General features: G+C 48.6%; 1 protein-coding gene across 1 annotated transcript in view; it reads left to right on the top strand.

Moving 5' to 3' along the window:
• The window catches only part of TMEFF2 (transmembrane protein with EGF like and two follistatin like domains 2), a 358,980-nt gene that overhangs the window by 322,332 nt on the left and 19,979 nt on the right, over window positions 1–16,669 (top strand). Inside the window, exon 8 of the mRNA XM_060257062.1 lies at window positions 16,543–16,666. Within this exon, the coding sequence (XP_060113045.1) occupies window positions 16,543–16,666 (124 nt within the window). The remainder of the gene's footprint in view (window positions 1–16,542; window positions 16,667–16,669) is intronic.

Raw genomic sequence — 16,669 nt, 5'->3', positions numbered from 1 at the left:
GAGGGGATGCGGGCATGCAGCTGCTGGGGGATGAGGAAATGAAGTCTGTATTCAGGGGAACTGCACTGCTGTAATTTTGTTTATTTGTTTTAGAGAATGTGAAAGTATTCTGACTCCACCCTCGAAACCTCCACCCCCAAAGTCCCCAGATATTTTCTGAGTTAGATTTGGCAACCCTAGTTGCTGAAGGTGTCAAGGGTGTGGTTTGTGTTTATTTCAGCAAATTGTATATACTGCAGGCTTGGAATTGCAGAGTCTCTCAGCACAGGGTTTTTCAGGGAAGAGTAAATTGCACATTTGACACTCTGGAATTATCTGAATGGGTGCGGCACTGTGAGATTGGAACTTTCCAACCCCTTATCTGCAACATGGAGATATTGTTTCTAGTGGCTTTTTTAAGAAATAGGATTTCTGAAGTAATGCATGGGAACACTTCAAATGCTCACCCGTGCTCTTTCTTTAAACGTGTATGAGTGCCATTAAGTCGTAACTGACGTGAGGCAACCTCACCAAGAGGTGCTTTTGCCATTCCCTTCCTCTGCGGAGCCTTCCTTGGTGGTCTGCCATCCGAGTACTGTCTCTGCTTAGCTTCCGAGATCTGAGAACCAGAGGTGGTTCTGCAAAGCCTTCTTCGGTTGTCTCCCTTACAAGTAGCAACCCTGTTTAGCTTCTGAGATCTGAGAAGCAGAGCCTTCCTTTGTGGTCTCTCATCAGAGGTAGCCCTGCCTCTAGGATAATTAGGTATTTGCTTAGGGCACCGGGCCAGGAGCACCGAATTGGGCCCTACCTCCTCTCTGTGGCCTAGGCAAATGCCCTGGCTACCCACCACCATCCTCCTCTGCAGTGCTGCGCCCCTCCACCCACCCCCTGAGGGGCACATGCAGCAAAGTAGGGTGGGGAATGTGCCCGGGCAGCTCCTGGCCTCTGTTCTGCCTTCCTCTGCAGAGCCTTCCTTGGTGGCCTCCCATCCAAGTACCCATCCTGCTTAGCTTCTGAGATCTGAGAAGCAGAGGTGGTTGACCATTGGCTTCCTCTGAAGAGCCTTCCTTGGTGGTCTGCCAGTCCAAGTACTGACTCTGCTTAGCATCTGAGATCTGAGAAGCAGAGGTGGTTGGTCATTGCCTTCCTCTGCAGAGCCTTCCATGGTGCTCTCCCAGTCCAATACTGACCCTGCTTAGCATCTGAGATCTGAGAAGCAGAGGTGATTGGTCATTGCCTTCCTCTGCAGAGCCTTCCATGGTGCTCTCCCAGTCCAATACTGACCCTGCTTAGCATCTGAGATCTGAGAAGCAGAGGTGGTTGGCCATTGCCTTCCTCTGCAGAGCCTTCCTTGGTGGTCTCCCATCCAAGTCCCAACCCTGCTTAGCTTCCGAGATCTGCCGAGATCAACGGCCCATACCATACCACCTTCACTCTCAATTGTTTTATTTATTGTTTTGTCACACGCATGTATAGTGGGCAGAGCTTTTCTTTAAGCAGGAATGCACAGGAATACAGTTCCGGCTGGCTTGGCACCCGGGGGTGTGGCCTAATATGCAAACGAGTTCCTGCTGGGATTTTTTTTCCTACAAAAAGCCTGGTGTGAAACAACGGTGGCATCAGGGGGTATGGCCTAATATGCAAATGAGTTCCTGTTGGGCTTTTCCTACCAAAAAAGCCCAGTGTGAAACAATGGTGACACCAGGGGGTGTGGCCCAATATGCAAATAAGTTCCTGCTGGGTTTTTTCTTTAAAAAAAACCCTGGTGTAAAACAATGGTGACACCGGGGTGTGTGTCCTGATGTGCAAATTAGTTCCTGCTGGGCTTTTTCTACAAAAAAAAAAAAGCCTTTATAAGTGGGAGACCACTGTCTGTCTGAGGCTTCCCATTTACAAACAGCAGGGCAGAATTCACACATGGTCAAACAAACGTGTGACTTCTAGGTAGGGTTGCCAAGTCCAATTCAAGAAATATCTGGGGACTTTGGGGGTGGACCCAGGAGACTTTGGGGGTGGAGCCAGGAGACATTAGGGGTGGAGCCAAGATCAAGGCTGTGACAAGCATAATTGAACTCCAAAGGGAGTTCTGGCCATCACATTTAATGGGATGGCACACCTTTTCAATGCCTTCCTTCCATAGGAAATAATGAGGGATAGGGGCACCTTCTTTTGGGGCTCATAGAATTGGACCCCTGGTCCAATCGTTTTGAAACTTGGGGGGTATTTTGGGGAGAGGTACTAGATGCTATACTGAAAATTTGGTGCCTCTACATCAAAGAACAGACTCCCCAGAGCCCCATATACCCGTGGATCAATTCTCCATTATTTTCTATGGGAATAAATCTCCATAGGGAATAATAGAGTTCCCAGCAGACATTTCGCTCCCCTGCCCCCGCTTTCTGACGACCCTGGAGCGGGGGGAGGGCCTCCAAACCGGGGGATCCCCTGCCCCCACCTGGGGATTGGCAACCCAACTTCTAGGGAACGAGCTGTGCTGAAGCACCTTTTCGGAATCCAAAGAACTTTGTGTCCACGCTACGACCTAAACGAGGCACAACGAACACTTTTCCTCTCCCTTGGGGTAGCATATTAGAACTACGCTTTTAACTAAAAAGTCTGAAGCTGCGCCAGTCTCCCATGTAGCGATCTTTCATTTAGGATCAATTCGCTCTTTCAGAAGGCCGGCTGAAGGGGTTCTCAACAAGGGTCGTTCAAAGCACTCCAGCCCCCCTGCTTTCGATTCCTCAGAACCAGAGGACCGAGCAGCCTCTCTTTTGATAAAGGGAAGTACTTTGCACTCCTTCTGAACCCGGTTTAAACCTTAAAACACAGAGACTCGTCCTTACAAGTGCAGAAAAGGCTGTTCTGATCTGAAAAAGGTTTGTTCCGAGGATTAGAACGGGCTTAGAAGATGGGGGATGAAGGTGTGATCATAAAGGATCAAAAAGAGACGAGGGATCCGTACGGGGCTTCCAAGAGCAGCGCTCTCCCGCAAACGTAATTATATGCAATCACGATCTTTAGAAAAATTGGAAAGGGATTCTCTGTTTAGTGTGCCACTTGGTTTCAGAATGAGCAGCTGGCGTCAGAAAAAAACATTGAAAATGAGCAAAGTTTTAAAAGAACGAAGGAGATATACTTGCATAAAATGCGCCAGGGTTACCATGGCAGAGAGCGTCCCACTAATGTCCACGGCCAGCCTCTGTGTCTGGGTACAACTCTATGGTTTTTACCAGAGAGTTTCCAACGATTCCTAGAATGACCTCATTGTGACTTCCAACTTGAACATGCCCCAGTTACTGGAGAATTCAGTTAAAATAGCAGAGAGGCGCAGCAGAAGGCTAATCTAAAAAGAAGAGAGAAGCCTAATCGAAAAAGAAGAAGAAGACTGCAGATTAATGCCCCGCCCTTCTCTCTGAATCAGAGACTCAGAGCGGCTTACAATCTCCTTTAACTTCTTCCCCCACAACAGGCACCCTGTGAGGTGGGTGGGGCTGAGAGGGCTCTCACAGCTGCTGCCCTTTCAAGGACAACTCCTGTGAGAGCTATGGCTGACCCAAGCTATTTCAGCAGCTGTAAGTGGAGGAGTGGGGGATCAAACCTGGTTCTCCCAGAGAAGAGTCTGCACACTTAACCACTAAACCAAAATGACCCTGTCGCAAACGGCCAGCTCATTTGGCATAATGTGTGTGGGAGGATGTGGACATTGTACAGGAGACACCTAAGAGATGTGTGTTTCCGTGGAAGGCCATGTTAGTGGGGGAGAGAATAAAGGAAGAGAGAGGGATGTAAGGGCAGTGCCCGGGTTAGAACAAAGGGAAGCATCCCATTCAAGAATATAATACCCAGGGATAGAATTCTACCAGGAGTCCTTTGAATATTAGGCCACACCCCCTGATGTAGCCAATCCTCCAAGAGCTTACAAAAAAGAGCCTTGTAAGCTCCAGGACGATTGGCTACATCAGGGGGTGTGGCCTAATATGCAAAGGAGCTCCTGCTAGAATTCTACCCCTGATGATACTTATGCGCTCTTAAAGTGATGTAGAACCCCCCACCCCCCAATGTCCAGGCATGCGGAGGGGCTCACCTCAACACCGATGTTCACACCCAAAACCTTCCCACTAGGATCGGCCTGTGTTCTTTGGACCTCCTTTGTAACATGATGTGGTCAAGGTCAAAAGCAAGCGGGATTTTTTGAGCAAGAACGCAGTTCGGGCTGGTTGGTGTGAGGGAGTGTGGCCTATTAGGCAAATGAGTTCCTTCTGGGCTTTTTCTAAAAAAAACCCCCAACCCTGTGCGACACTATGGTGATATCAAGGGGTGTGGCCTAACATGCAAATGAGTTCCTGCTGGGCGTCTTCTACCAAAAAAGCCCCGGTCAAAAGTGTAATTGTGGTTGGAGAACAGTCTGAAACAGTAGTTGATTTTGTGCCCGAGACAAAAACATAAAATTGCATCCCCTATATAATGTATAAGAAGCCCTGTGCCGCAGAGTGGTAAACTTGCAGTACTGCAATCCAAGCTCTGCTCACGACCTGAGTTCGATCCCAACGGAAGCTGGTTCAGGTAGCCGGCTCCAGGTTGACTCAGCCTTCCAGCCTTCCGAGGTCGGTCAAATGAGTTCCCAGCTTGCTTGCGGGGGGAAACGTAGATGACTGGGGAAGGCAAGGGCAAACCACCCCGTAAAAAGTCTGCCGTGAAAACGTCGTGATGCAACGTCACACCAGAGTCGGAAATGACTGGTGCTTGCACAGGGGACTGCCTTTACCTTTTTATATAATGTACTGTATGTTCAGTGGTTGCCACCTAGTGGTTTAGTTGAGCCATTGTCGGAGAATCTCACTGGGCATGTCTGTGCAGGGGGCCAAAGCGTGGTGGTTCCTGTTTTTCCTGGGATGTTCTAAAATGGAGGCCTGTTGGAGGACTTACGATGTACACCCACAATAAATATAGCTATACTGCTCTGCTTGGCTCATTTCGACCTTTTTTACACCCTATACTTGCATAGTAGTTATTCTGGTAGAAAGGTGAATGCAAAGATAAGCAAAGGGCCAGCATGGTGTGGGGGTTAAGAGAGGAGACACTAATCTAGGAGAACCGGGTATGATTCCCCATTCCTCCACATACATCCAACCAGGTGAACTTGGATCAGTCACAGCTCTCTTTGAGCTCTTTCAGCCCCACCTGGCTCACAGGGTGACTGTTGGGATGAAGGGAAGGGAAGGTGATCGTAAGCTGCTTTGAAACGCCGAGTGAAGGGTGGGTAATAAAACCAACTCCTCTTCTTCTTCCCACATGATTATTTGAACCATGATATACTTTTTCTGCTCCCCTCAGTTTTGGGCACCTGAGGCAAGTCGCCCTGTGACAGCCATGAGCGGAAATATTCAGAAAAGATTCTAACGTTGAGGTCCATATTGACACTAGAGAACTAGGGTTACCAGCAGTGTTCCCTCTAAGCTGAGTTAGTGTGAGCTAACTCACAGATTTTTAGCTTCCGGCTCACACATTTTTTGTCTTAGCTCAGGAAAAATGGCTCCAGAGCACACTAATTTATGTGGTAGCTCACAACTTTAATCCCAGTAGCTCACAACTTTGATACCAAAGTAGAATTTTTGCCCACAAGACTCTGCAGCTTAGAGGTGACATTGGTTACCAGATGTCCTCTTTATTTGGTGTCAGCCCACTTTGGGGCTCTTTTTTAAAAAAATTGATGAATATGTCCTCTTTGGGGGTTGGAAGGTTAGAAATATTCTTTAGTTAGTGGTAATTATCACAGCTTACGTAGCAGGGATATTTAAAATGAGATTTCTCATAGTGATCGCTTATCTGAAATAGTCATTTGGGAAATCTCTTTTTTTTGCCTTTCAAAGTATGGTAACCCTATGATATACTTTTTTTCTGTGTCCTCCCGCTCTTGTTAAAGTTCTCATCTGAAATATTCAAAAAATATGCTAATGTTGATGTCCCTACTGACCCTAGATTACTCTGTTTAAAAGCAGATAGTTCCAGGTGAGCAGCTGTGTTGGTCTGAAGCAGTAGAGCAAAGTAGGAGTCAAGAAGCACCTTTAAGGCCAAGTATGCATGCATTCTGAATAAAACTTGGTTGGTCTTAAAGGTGATACTTGACCCCTACTTTGTTCTTCTGTTTAAAAGTGAAATTGTATCAGTTTGAGTGATGCTTACTCGATATTATCTCAGAAGAGTAATGTCTAATGTAGATTCCAATTCACTGCCACAGGAGGTGGTGGCGGCTACAAGTATAGCCAGCTTCAAGAGGGATTGGATAAACGTACGTAGCAGAGGTCCATCAGTGGCTATTAGCCGCAGCATATTGTTGGAACTCTCTGTCTGGGGCAAGTGATGCTCTGTATTCTTGGTGCTTGGGAGGGGGGCAACATTGTGAGGGCTTCTAGTGCCCTGGCCCCACTGATGGACCTCCTGATGGCACCTGGGTTTTGGCCACTGTGTGACACAGAGTGTTGGACTGGATGGACCAGTGGCCTGATCCAACATGGCTTCTCATGTTCTTATGTCTGGGGCAGTGATGCTCTGTATTCTTTGTGCTTGCGGGGGGCAACAGTGGGAGGGCTTCTAGTGTCCTTGTCCCACTGATGGACCTCCTGATAGCACCTGGGTTTTTTGGCCACTGTATGACACAGAGTTTTGGGCTGGATGGGCCATTGGCCTGATCCAACATGACTTATGTTCTTAGATGATGGTTGAAATACAGAACGGGTTCAGGAATGCCAGCAAGCCTTAATAATGAAGATAACAGATTGGACAGTGCATACCCTATAATAAAGGATAACCAGCCAGCCACTCCTTCTTGCAAACTCACACTGCATTTATCTACTATGGCCATGGCAGGGGGCATTGAAAGCACTGTTGTCAGGCTGTATGTAGTGTGTTATGAGGCGTTCATGCATAGCAGATGACTGTAAAGATCAGACGGTTTTCTCTGTGTTTACATTTCTCCCAGTATCTCTGCTGAACATGTGTCCTTGCTCCATTGGAATGTATCCTCTTCAGGGGTCATTTCGTAGAAAAAGAGGTGCTGAAGCTCATTAGCACAACTCATTTGCATCTGCCACACACCCCTTACATCACCGGAAGGTGGGCTAAATTCTATCAGCTCAGCATCAACCTTAAAAGGCTTCTTGAATTAGAATTGTCATAAGAACACCTTACTCCCATCCAACGTTCCCTGTAAGCTGCAGTCTTCTGAGCAAAAATTCTACTTTGTGAGCTACTGGCATTCAAGTGGTGAGCCGCATAAATTAGTGTGCCCCGGAGTTACACTTCCTGAGCTAAGGCAAAAATGTGTGAGCTAACTCATGCTAACTCACCTTAGAGGGAACACTGCTCCTTTCATCCTTTATAAATTCCTTTCTCCTATGTGGCCACAGTGGCATGAGGAAGATTTCCATCTGTCTGTTTTATATATGTTTTGGTTGTTTTCCCATTTTTTTCTGGGGGAAAATATTAGTAAGTTTGTAAAATCTTAGAGTTCAGCAAAATTCTCCCAGGGGGCTTGAACAATGGAGCCCAGAAGCAAGTATTTTTTTTGAGGGGGCGGGACAAGATGAAATTAAATCAAAAGGGTTCCCGGCTCAACATTAGGAAGAACTTCCTGACCGTTAGAGTGGTTCCTCAGCGGAACAGGCTTCCTCGGGAGGTGGTGGGCTCTCCTTCCTTGGAGGTTTTTCAACAGAGGCTAGATAGCCATCTGACAGCAATGAAGATCCTGTGAATTTGGGGTATGTATTTGTGGGTTTCCTGCATTGTGCAGGGGGTTAGACTAGATGTCCCTGGAGGTCCCTTCCAACTCTATGATTCTATGAGTCTAAGAAAGAAAGAGCACAATAAAATTTAGAGGTTCCAGAGCTCCGCTCCTGTGACCTGCTGCCCAAAATGAGGCCTGAGTCCATGAGAGCCAGTTCGGTGCATGGTGAAGTGCGCAGACTCTTATCTGAGAGAACTGGGTTTGATTCCCCACTCCTCCACTTGCAGCTGCCAGAATGACCTTGAGTCAGCCATAACTTTCGCAGAGTTGTCCTTCAAAGGGCAGCTGCTTGTAAGAGCTCTCTCAGCCCAACCTGCCTCATAGGGTGTCTGTTGTGGGGGAGGGGGAAGGTAAAAGGAGATTGTGACCACTCTGAGATTCAGAGTAAAGAGCGGGATATAAATCCAATATCATCATCTTCTTCTTCTTCTTCCAATGAGAAAGCTCTGTTTGAAAGCCTTTTCTCACAGTGAAAGTCACTGCAAAATGTTGGAGTCATCAACAGGGAAATGCCTTCTGTGTGAAGTTTGCACTTATTCTCGCTATCCAGCGACCGGTTCACTGGATCTTTGGCAAGCTCCATCAGAGAGGTGCCAAACTCGAAACTTTCCCTCTCAGCCAGCTCCTTGCAGAAAGTTAATAAGCCAAGTCTGGCTAGAAGTGATTTTTTTTTTTTTTCAGATTCAAGCGCGAGATAATTGCTAATGTGCCAAAAATGACACGACGCGGATGAAGCTGTTTTCACAGTCCAACGCATTTTGTCACCAGGCTTCCAGACTTTCTGCCTTAGTTCCGTTTAAATGTGGTTTTAGCTGAGTGAAGCACGCATGCATGCACAGACACAGACACAGTCCTTCTTTCCTGTCGAATAAAAATGTCAGTGCCCTTATCTGGACAGCCCAGGCTAGCCCAACGATCTTGTGGCACACGCACCCCAGACCTAGGTACCACCAGGAGGTCCACAAGTGGGCCCACTTCAGCTGCATTCAGACATTCAAAATCTCACCCCTGGAATTAGGGTTACCGTAGCCTCCGGGCAAGATCTGCCGATTCCCCAGGGGTGGAATTCTAGCAGGAGCTCCTGTCCATATTAGACCACACCCCCTTGATGTAGCCAATCCTCCAAAAGCTTACAAGGCTCCTGTTAGTAAGCTCTTGGAGGATTGGCTACATCAGGGGGAAGTGGCCTAATATGCAAAGGAGCTCCTGCTAGAATTCCACCCCTGCCGATCCCCCAGAATTGCAGCTCAACTCCAGACCTCAAAGATCCATTCCCCTGGGGAAAAAATGGATGCTTTGGATTGTGGACTTGATGGCCCTGCACTCCACTGAGGTCCCGCCCGCCCCTAAGTCTCCAGGAGTTCCCCAACCTCTCCATCCCCCTCTGGTGGCCCGGGGGAGACATGGCAGCCCTACATGGAATAACTGTAGAGAAGAAAAAGAAGGAGGAGGAGGAGGTAGATTTATACCCCACTCTTCTCTCTCAATCAGAGTCCAGAGTGGCTTACAATCTCTAACTTCCTCCACCACAACAGACACCCTGTGAGGCAGGTGGGGCTGAGAGAGCTCTCCCAGAAGCTGCCCTTTCAAGGACAGAGGGGCTTACAATCGCCTTTTCGCGGGTTTGATTCCCCACTCCTCCACTCGCAGCTGCTGGAATAGCCTTGGGTCAGCCATCACTCTCACAGAGTTGTCCTTGAAAGGGAAGCTGCTGTGAGGGCTCTTGCAGCCCCACTCCACCTCACAGGGTGTCTGTTGTAGGGGAGGAGGGTAAAGGAGATTGTGAGCTGCTCTGAGATTCTGAGCATCGGAGTGGAGAGCAGGATATAAATGCAATATCATCATCATCACCTTCCTCCCCCACAACAGACACCCTGTGAGGTGGGTGGGGCAGAGAGGTCTCTCCCAGACGCTGCCCTTTCAAGGACAACCTCTGCGAGAGCTATGGCTGACCCAAGGCCATTCCAGCAGGTGCAAGTGGAGGAGTGGGGAATCAAATCCGGTTCTCCCAGATAAGAGTCTGCGCACTTCACCACTACACCAAACTGACTCCCTCTGGCCAGCTCTGCCCCAGACAGCCATGCGCACGGCCAAACATCTGCCGCGTCCTCAAGATGGTTCAAGATGCCGCCTTGCCAGATCACATGCGCCGTTTTGAACGACTGATCGGAACTCATGTGCCAGGGGGAGTCCTCGGGACTGTGCTTGTCTTTGTGAGGTTTTTAGTTAATGTTTGCTCCAAATTACGAAAGCCGCAGGCTAGCAGTAGTTAAAGCGTAAATATTGCTTTGCCCCACACAACTGAATGAGATCATCTGGGTTGACGCCACATTATTTGACATCCCCCCCCCCCAATTGGGCTAAAGAATCGCGCCCTTCTCTGTCTTGCTTTGTAGCGATAGATTGCCTGAAGCGTTAGTTTTATGGGCGTCGTTTGAAATGTTGACCCCCACCCCACCCTCTGCACGGTTGGGCAGCGTCTCAGCCCAGATTGTGAAATCACCGTGCAAATGGTATTGAATTGAATAATGAAAACTGAACCCAGTTCTTTTTAAAAAAAAAAACGAAAGCAGAAAATCCACAGCAAATAGATGGAAATTACGCTGATATTAGCTGGTAACGCTTCTTTAGGGTAAAGAGAGCTAAAGAGACACAGATGTTGTTTCCCTGAGAAAAAAAAAAGCACCGTAGTGAAAAAGGGACATGTGGGATTCTCAAGTCTGATTCAAGAAATAGCTGGAGACTTTGGGGGCGGAGCCAAGATCAAGGCTGTGACAAGCATCACTGAATTCCAAAGGAAGTTCTGGCCATCACGTTTAAAGGGACCGCACACCTGCTATATGCCTTCCTTCCCTAGGAAATAATGAAAGATAGGGGCACCTTCTTTGGGGGCTTATAGAACTGGACCCCCTGGTCCAATCTTTTCGAAACTTGGGAGGTATTTTGAAGAGAGGCCCTGGATGCTATGCTGAAAATTTGGTGCCTCTACCTGAAGGGCCTCCTCTCCCCATATGTTTCTTAAATCGGACTCGACAACCTAGCCCTGTGAGAAGAGCCTTGTAAGCTTTTGGAGGATTGGCTACATCAGGGGGGCGCGGCCTAACATGCAAAGGAGTTCCTGCTACAAAAAAAAGCCCGGATCCCTTCGAAATACTAACCAACACCAACTCTTCTTAACCTCTGAGATCTGATGCAGTCAGGCTAGCTTGGACCATCCAGGTCAGGGCAAAAACATTATAGAGAGCACTAATCAACGGCTTTGCGTTACATTCCTGGTCCTCGTCAGCGGAGAGAGGGACGGCGGAGGCAAAGGGAACTGCGAAATAACCACGCACACACTCCGCATAGGAAAAAATGTTCAATATAATCCACAGTTTGTTTCTTCCAAAAATTCTCCACAGTGATACAGACAAGAAAACCATCTATTGCAGGGGTGGCCAAGCGTAGCTCTCCAGATGTTTTTTGCCTACAACTCCCATCAGCCCCAGCCATTGGCCATGCTGACTGGGACTGATGAAAGTTGTAGGCAAAAAACATCTGGAGAGCTACCGTTGGCCACCCCTGATCTATTGCACAACACGCCTGCTGTCCAGAAAAATCCTATATTATTAAAGCCTAACGAATCGTAAAAGGACCGGTCCAATTTCGTTTCGGGAAGACCCTTCTTCAGGGGACCGTCTTTTACTTTTATGGGCTCAGTGGTGTTGATGCGCCATTTTTCGTATCTCGGCTTTCCAATTGATAATCTCTCCTAAAGTCTCTTGTGGGAACGCCACTCTGCCAGTCCTTATCCTGCAGCATTTGATAGCTGAAGAAGGGTCTTCCCGAAACGAAATTGGACCGGTTCTTTTACGATTCGTTGGACTTCAATAATATATGATTTTTCTGGACAGTAGAAGTGTTGTGCAATAGATGGCTTTTTGTCTGTGTCACCGTTGAGAATTTTTGGAAGAAACAAACTGGATTATACTGAACATTTTTTTCTATGCAGGGAATGAGCGTTCTTATTTCATCAGTCCGGGGCCTTCCAGACAACAGTAGTAAAATATACTTCTGAAAAGCTGGAACATTTTCGCTATCCCTGTCTACTTAAGAGTTTACAACTTCCATTGGCTGGAGGCTAGGGTGGCCAATCTTTTGTGGACAGCCAGTTTGATGTAACAAGGCTTTTTTGGATAGAAAAAGCCCAGCAAGAATTCATTTGCGTATTAGGCCACACCTCCTGATGCCACCATTGTCTCACGCAGGCCTTTTTGGAGGAAAGGTCCAGCAGGAACTCATTTGCATATTAAGCCACACGGACCCCTGGTGCCAAGCCAGCTGGAACTACATTCCTGTGCATTCCTGCACACTCTCTCTCTCTCTTTCTCTGTCTGTCTGGCTAGCTAGCTAGCTATCTATCAAGCTATCTAGCTATCTATACATATATATATTGTCCTGGTGGTTAAGGCAGTCGGTAATGATACTCTTGAAGTAAAATAGCATAACGGGAGCACGGAGGCAGGTGCTGTAAGCAGGGGAGGCCGAGATGGTTGAGCATTCACTACCTCAACTAAAGGTCTGGCAGAACAGCTCCAGTTTGCCGATTTGGTGTAGTGGTGAAGTGTGTGGACTCTTATCTGGGAGAATCGGGTTTGATTCCCCACTCCTCCACTTGCACCCGCTGGAATGGCCTTGGTCAGCCATATGTCTTGCAGAGTTGTCCTTGAAAAGGCAGCTTCTGGGAGAGCTCTCTCAGCCCCACCTACGTCACAGGGTGTCTGTTGTGGGGGAGGGGGGAAGGTAAAGAAGATTGTGACCACTCTGAGACGCTGAGATTCAGAGAACAGTGCGGAATATAAATCCAACATCTTCTTCGATCGCCAGGTGAAGCCAAGAGATCCCCACATTGCTCCTTCCTTTTTTAAAAGAAGATTTTTATTTCTTTATTTAGTGAGATTTACGGGCTGCTTGTCGCCCAGTTCCGAAGTCGCATACATAAATAATCGAAACAATAAAAATTTAAAAGCCAATTTGTGTCAGGTAGCACCAACCAACAATTACAACGAGAGAACATGGAGGAGAAGACCAGGAAAACTAATTTTGGCTTTGAATAATATTTGGCGACTCAGTAATAAAAAATGAACAAGGTACAGCGTTGTCTCCGGGCTTGCCTTCATTTCTGTTTATGGCTGCTTTAAATTTGGCTCGGAATTAGATTGGTAGTCAGAAGCCGGGCATGGCTTTGGAAACGAATCGCTAAGAAAAATCTGTTGGTAACACTGGATACCAGAAGAAGTATCAAAATTGATTGCGAGGAGAATTCTATGAAGAATAATGTCGCTCCTTTCAGCCCCCCCCCTCCCCCCCACAATTTTCATGGCTGAAAATGCAACACGTCCCAGAAGTAGCTCACAAGTTACCAGCACCAGGCAGAGCCCATAGGGGTGTGGTGTCTAGTGCTGACCATCATGTTGTTGTACAACCCGGTTTCAGAGATTCATGCCAGTATCACGCACTTCTTGGAAGTAAACGTCGCGGACAGCTGGGTTAGTCTGTTCGCCAGAACTCCAGAAACCAACAGCAGAGCAGTATCTTTTATTCGGGCCAGCAATTACATTAGCATTGCCCAGAAGGGCTGCTAAGGGGTTTTGAAGTCATTTGTCATGAGGGCCGGATCTGACATAAATGAGACCTTGTTGGGCCGGGCTATGTCAGGCCAGGCCTTGTGTGTACCTATTTAAGATCTCGTAGCAAAGATACAAACTTTATGAAGGACACAGACACAATTAAAGATTTGTTTCTTTAAAAAAATAACTTTAAACATTAGCACTTGTTGGTCTTAAAGGTGCTTTCTTTATATTTATCCCATAGCATCTGGGGAGCTAGGCAAAGGAAGCTCTGAGTCTTTCCTTCCTTCCCCAGGGGACCAGCAGGGGGAGGAGCCTCAACCAATAGAAGGAAAAGAGTCTCAGCTCAGTAGCTCTGCAATGCAATTGAGAGAGCCTGGCGAAGCAAGCTCTCCCTCCCCCTCTTCCTCCCCAAGCGAAGAGCCTCAGCCAATGGAGATAATAGAGACTTGCTCTGTAGCTCCTGTGCGATTGAGCAAGCCTGGCAAAGCAAGCTGTGATGCAGAAGGAAGCAAGAGAGAGGGAGAAGGAAGCAGATGACAGCCAGTTGCTCGGGGGCCTGATAGGAGCTGATAGGAGCCCTCCAGGGGCTCCAATTTGGCCCCTGGGCCACATGTTTGACACCGCTGAGTAGGGTTTCCACCTCCCGGAGATCTCCAAACTTCACAGATTGCTTGCCCCATAGGAAATGGCAGCTTTGGACGGGGGACATATGTGCCTGCTGCAGTCCCTCCCTTCCTCAGACTCTTCCCTCCCCCTGCTTCACTCCCAAATATCTGGGGATTTCCCAAGCCGGAGTTAAAGACAGACATAGATGATCACAAAACCATATAAATTCAAATCAAAGCCCAAAACGAGTGTGGGGTTAGAAATCCCTCAAACAACTCCGTCATTCCAGCTCCAAAGACTGTAGGGATGCTAATAGGGTTGCCAAGTCCGTTGCTTCCTGCAGCGGGGGACTTTCACGCATGTGATGCAATGACGTCACCCAGAAGTGATGTCATCACGCTGGTGATGTCCCCACACAGCCCCTGGAGATCTCCTATCAGGCCCCCAAGCAACTGGTGCCATAGAGTTTTCCCTCCAAAATGGCTAGAGTGTCCGGGAAAACCATGGAATTTTCCTGGAAACACCTAGAGCAGCCACATGGGGACATCGCCAGTATGATGACGTCACTTCTGGGTGACGTCATCACGCCATTGGGCCGGTGGGTTGGGAACCCCCCAGACGGGTGAACCTCCACTCGGACCGGGGGCTTGACAGCGCTAATCTCCAGGCGGCACCTGGAGATCTCCAGCTATTACAATCGAACTCTGGATGCTCAAGATCAGTTCCCTTGGAGGAAATGGCTGCTTGGGAAGGTGGATTCTGTGGCATTATAACCTGTCTGAGGTCCTCCCCCTCCCCAAGCTCCACCCCCAAAATCTCCAGGTATTTCCCAACCCAGATGCCTCATCTCAGGGTTTTTTTTTTGTAGCAGGAACTCCTTTTCATATTAGGCCACACCCCCTGATGTAACCAGTCCTCCTGGAGCTTACAGTAGGCTCTGGGAGCTCTTGGAGAATTGGCTAAATAGATGCCATAGACTCCACCCTCCAAAGCAGCCATTTTCTCCAAGGGAACCGATCTCTGTCATCGAGAGATGAGTTCAAATTCTGGGGGATCTCCAGCTCCCACCGGGAGGCTTGCACCCCTAGGTTCAGCCTACGGTTCATTCTATTCCCACCTACTTTTGACTCCCCTGCCCTCCCAACAGCCCCAATGGGTACCAGCCAAGGTTGTCAGCTCAATGTTGGAAAACATCTGAAGAATTTTGGGGGGTGATGGGGCCTGGGGAAGGCTTGAGGAGGGGAGGGGCCGCAGCAGCAGGCCCGTAGCTAGAGTGGGGCCTGTCGGGGCTAGCGTTGCCAAGTCCCCAGCGTCCTCCGGTGGGGGACTTTCGGCACGCACAAAGCATGCGCGCGCAAGGCAATGGCATCACCCGGAAGTGACGTCATCGCGCTGGCGACGTCGCATGTGGCCGCTGTAGGCATTTCCTAGAAAACTCTGTGGTGTTCCCGAATGCTCTAGCAATTTGGGAGGGAAAGCTCGATGATGCAATAGGTACCATAGAGTTTTGCCCTCCCAAATTGCTAGAGCATCTGGGGAAACCATAGTTTCCCCAGAAATACCTAGAGTGGCCACGCGCGACATTGCCTGTGCGATGACGTCATCCACAAATGACGTCATTGCACTAGCAATGTTGGGGGAGGGTCCCCCTGCCGGCCTAATGTGGGCCAACAGGTAGGGAACCTCCCGAGCGAAAGAACCCCCGCCCGGCCCAGGTCAGGACTCAGCCCTCTCACTTACCACCAAGGCCCCTCCTTGATTTAACATCCACCCCAGGCCCCATAAAACAAAAAAATCATGGCTACGGCCCTGCTCAGTCTGCCTTCCAAACATCCAATTTCTCCAGGGGGGGGGGGGGGCTGATCTCTGTCATCTGGAGATATGATGTAGTGTTGCCAAGTCCAATTCAAGAAATATCTGGGGACTTTGGGGGTGGAGCCAGGAGACTTTGGGGGTGGAGCCAGGAGCAAGGGCGGGACAAGCATCATTGAACTCAGAAGGGAGTTCTGGCCATCACATTGAAAGGGACCGCACACCTTTTAAAATGCCTATCTTTCTTAGGAAAGAATGAAGGACAGGGGCACCTTCTTTGAGGGCTCATAGAATTGGACCCCCTGGCCCAATCTTTTCGAAACTTGGGGGATATCTTGGGGATGCTATACTAAAGAATTGGTGCCTCCAACTCAACACCCCCCCCCCCAGAGCCCCAGATACCCACAGATCAATTCAATATTATTTCCTATGGAAATCAGTTTCCATAGGGAATAATGGAGTGCCCAGCAGAAATTTCCCTCCCCCCCTCCCCTGCTTTCGGATAACCCTGAAGTGGGGGGGGGAGGGCCTCCAAAGCGGGGGCTCCTCTGCCCCCACCTGGGGATTGGCAATACTAATAAGATGTAATCCAGGGGTTGTCCCCAGGTCGCACCTGGAGGCTGGCATTCCTATACAGGGTCTGCTGGAGCAATAAGGCGGGATCTCCTTGTGTGCTTGTGTGTGTTTCCCCTTTCTTCGGCTTGCAAGCCGTTTCCATGTTGACTTTCCTTTCACCTTTCCTTGCAGAGAACGCGAACAAATTGGAGGAGAGCGCCAGGGGAATCTACACTCCTTGTCCAGAACATTTTAGCGGCTTCTGTATGCACGGGAAATGCGAGCACTCGGCTAATATGCTGGAACCATCTTGCAGGTA

This window comes from Heteronotia binoei, chromosome 16 (assembly GCF_032191835.1).
Source record: "Heteronotia binoei isolate CCM8104 ecotype False Entrance Well chromosome 16, APGP_CSIRO_Hbin_v1, whole genome shotgun sequence".
NCBI lineage: Eukaryota > Metazoa > Chordata > Lepidosauria > Squamata > Gekkonidae > Heteronotia > Heteronotia binoei.
Note: the sequence above shows the minus strand (reverse complement) of the source record. Positions and strands in the feature narration are given on the sequence as shown.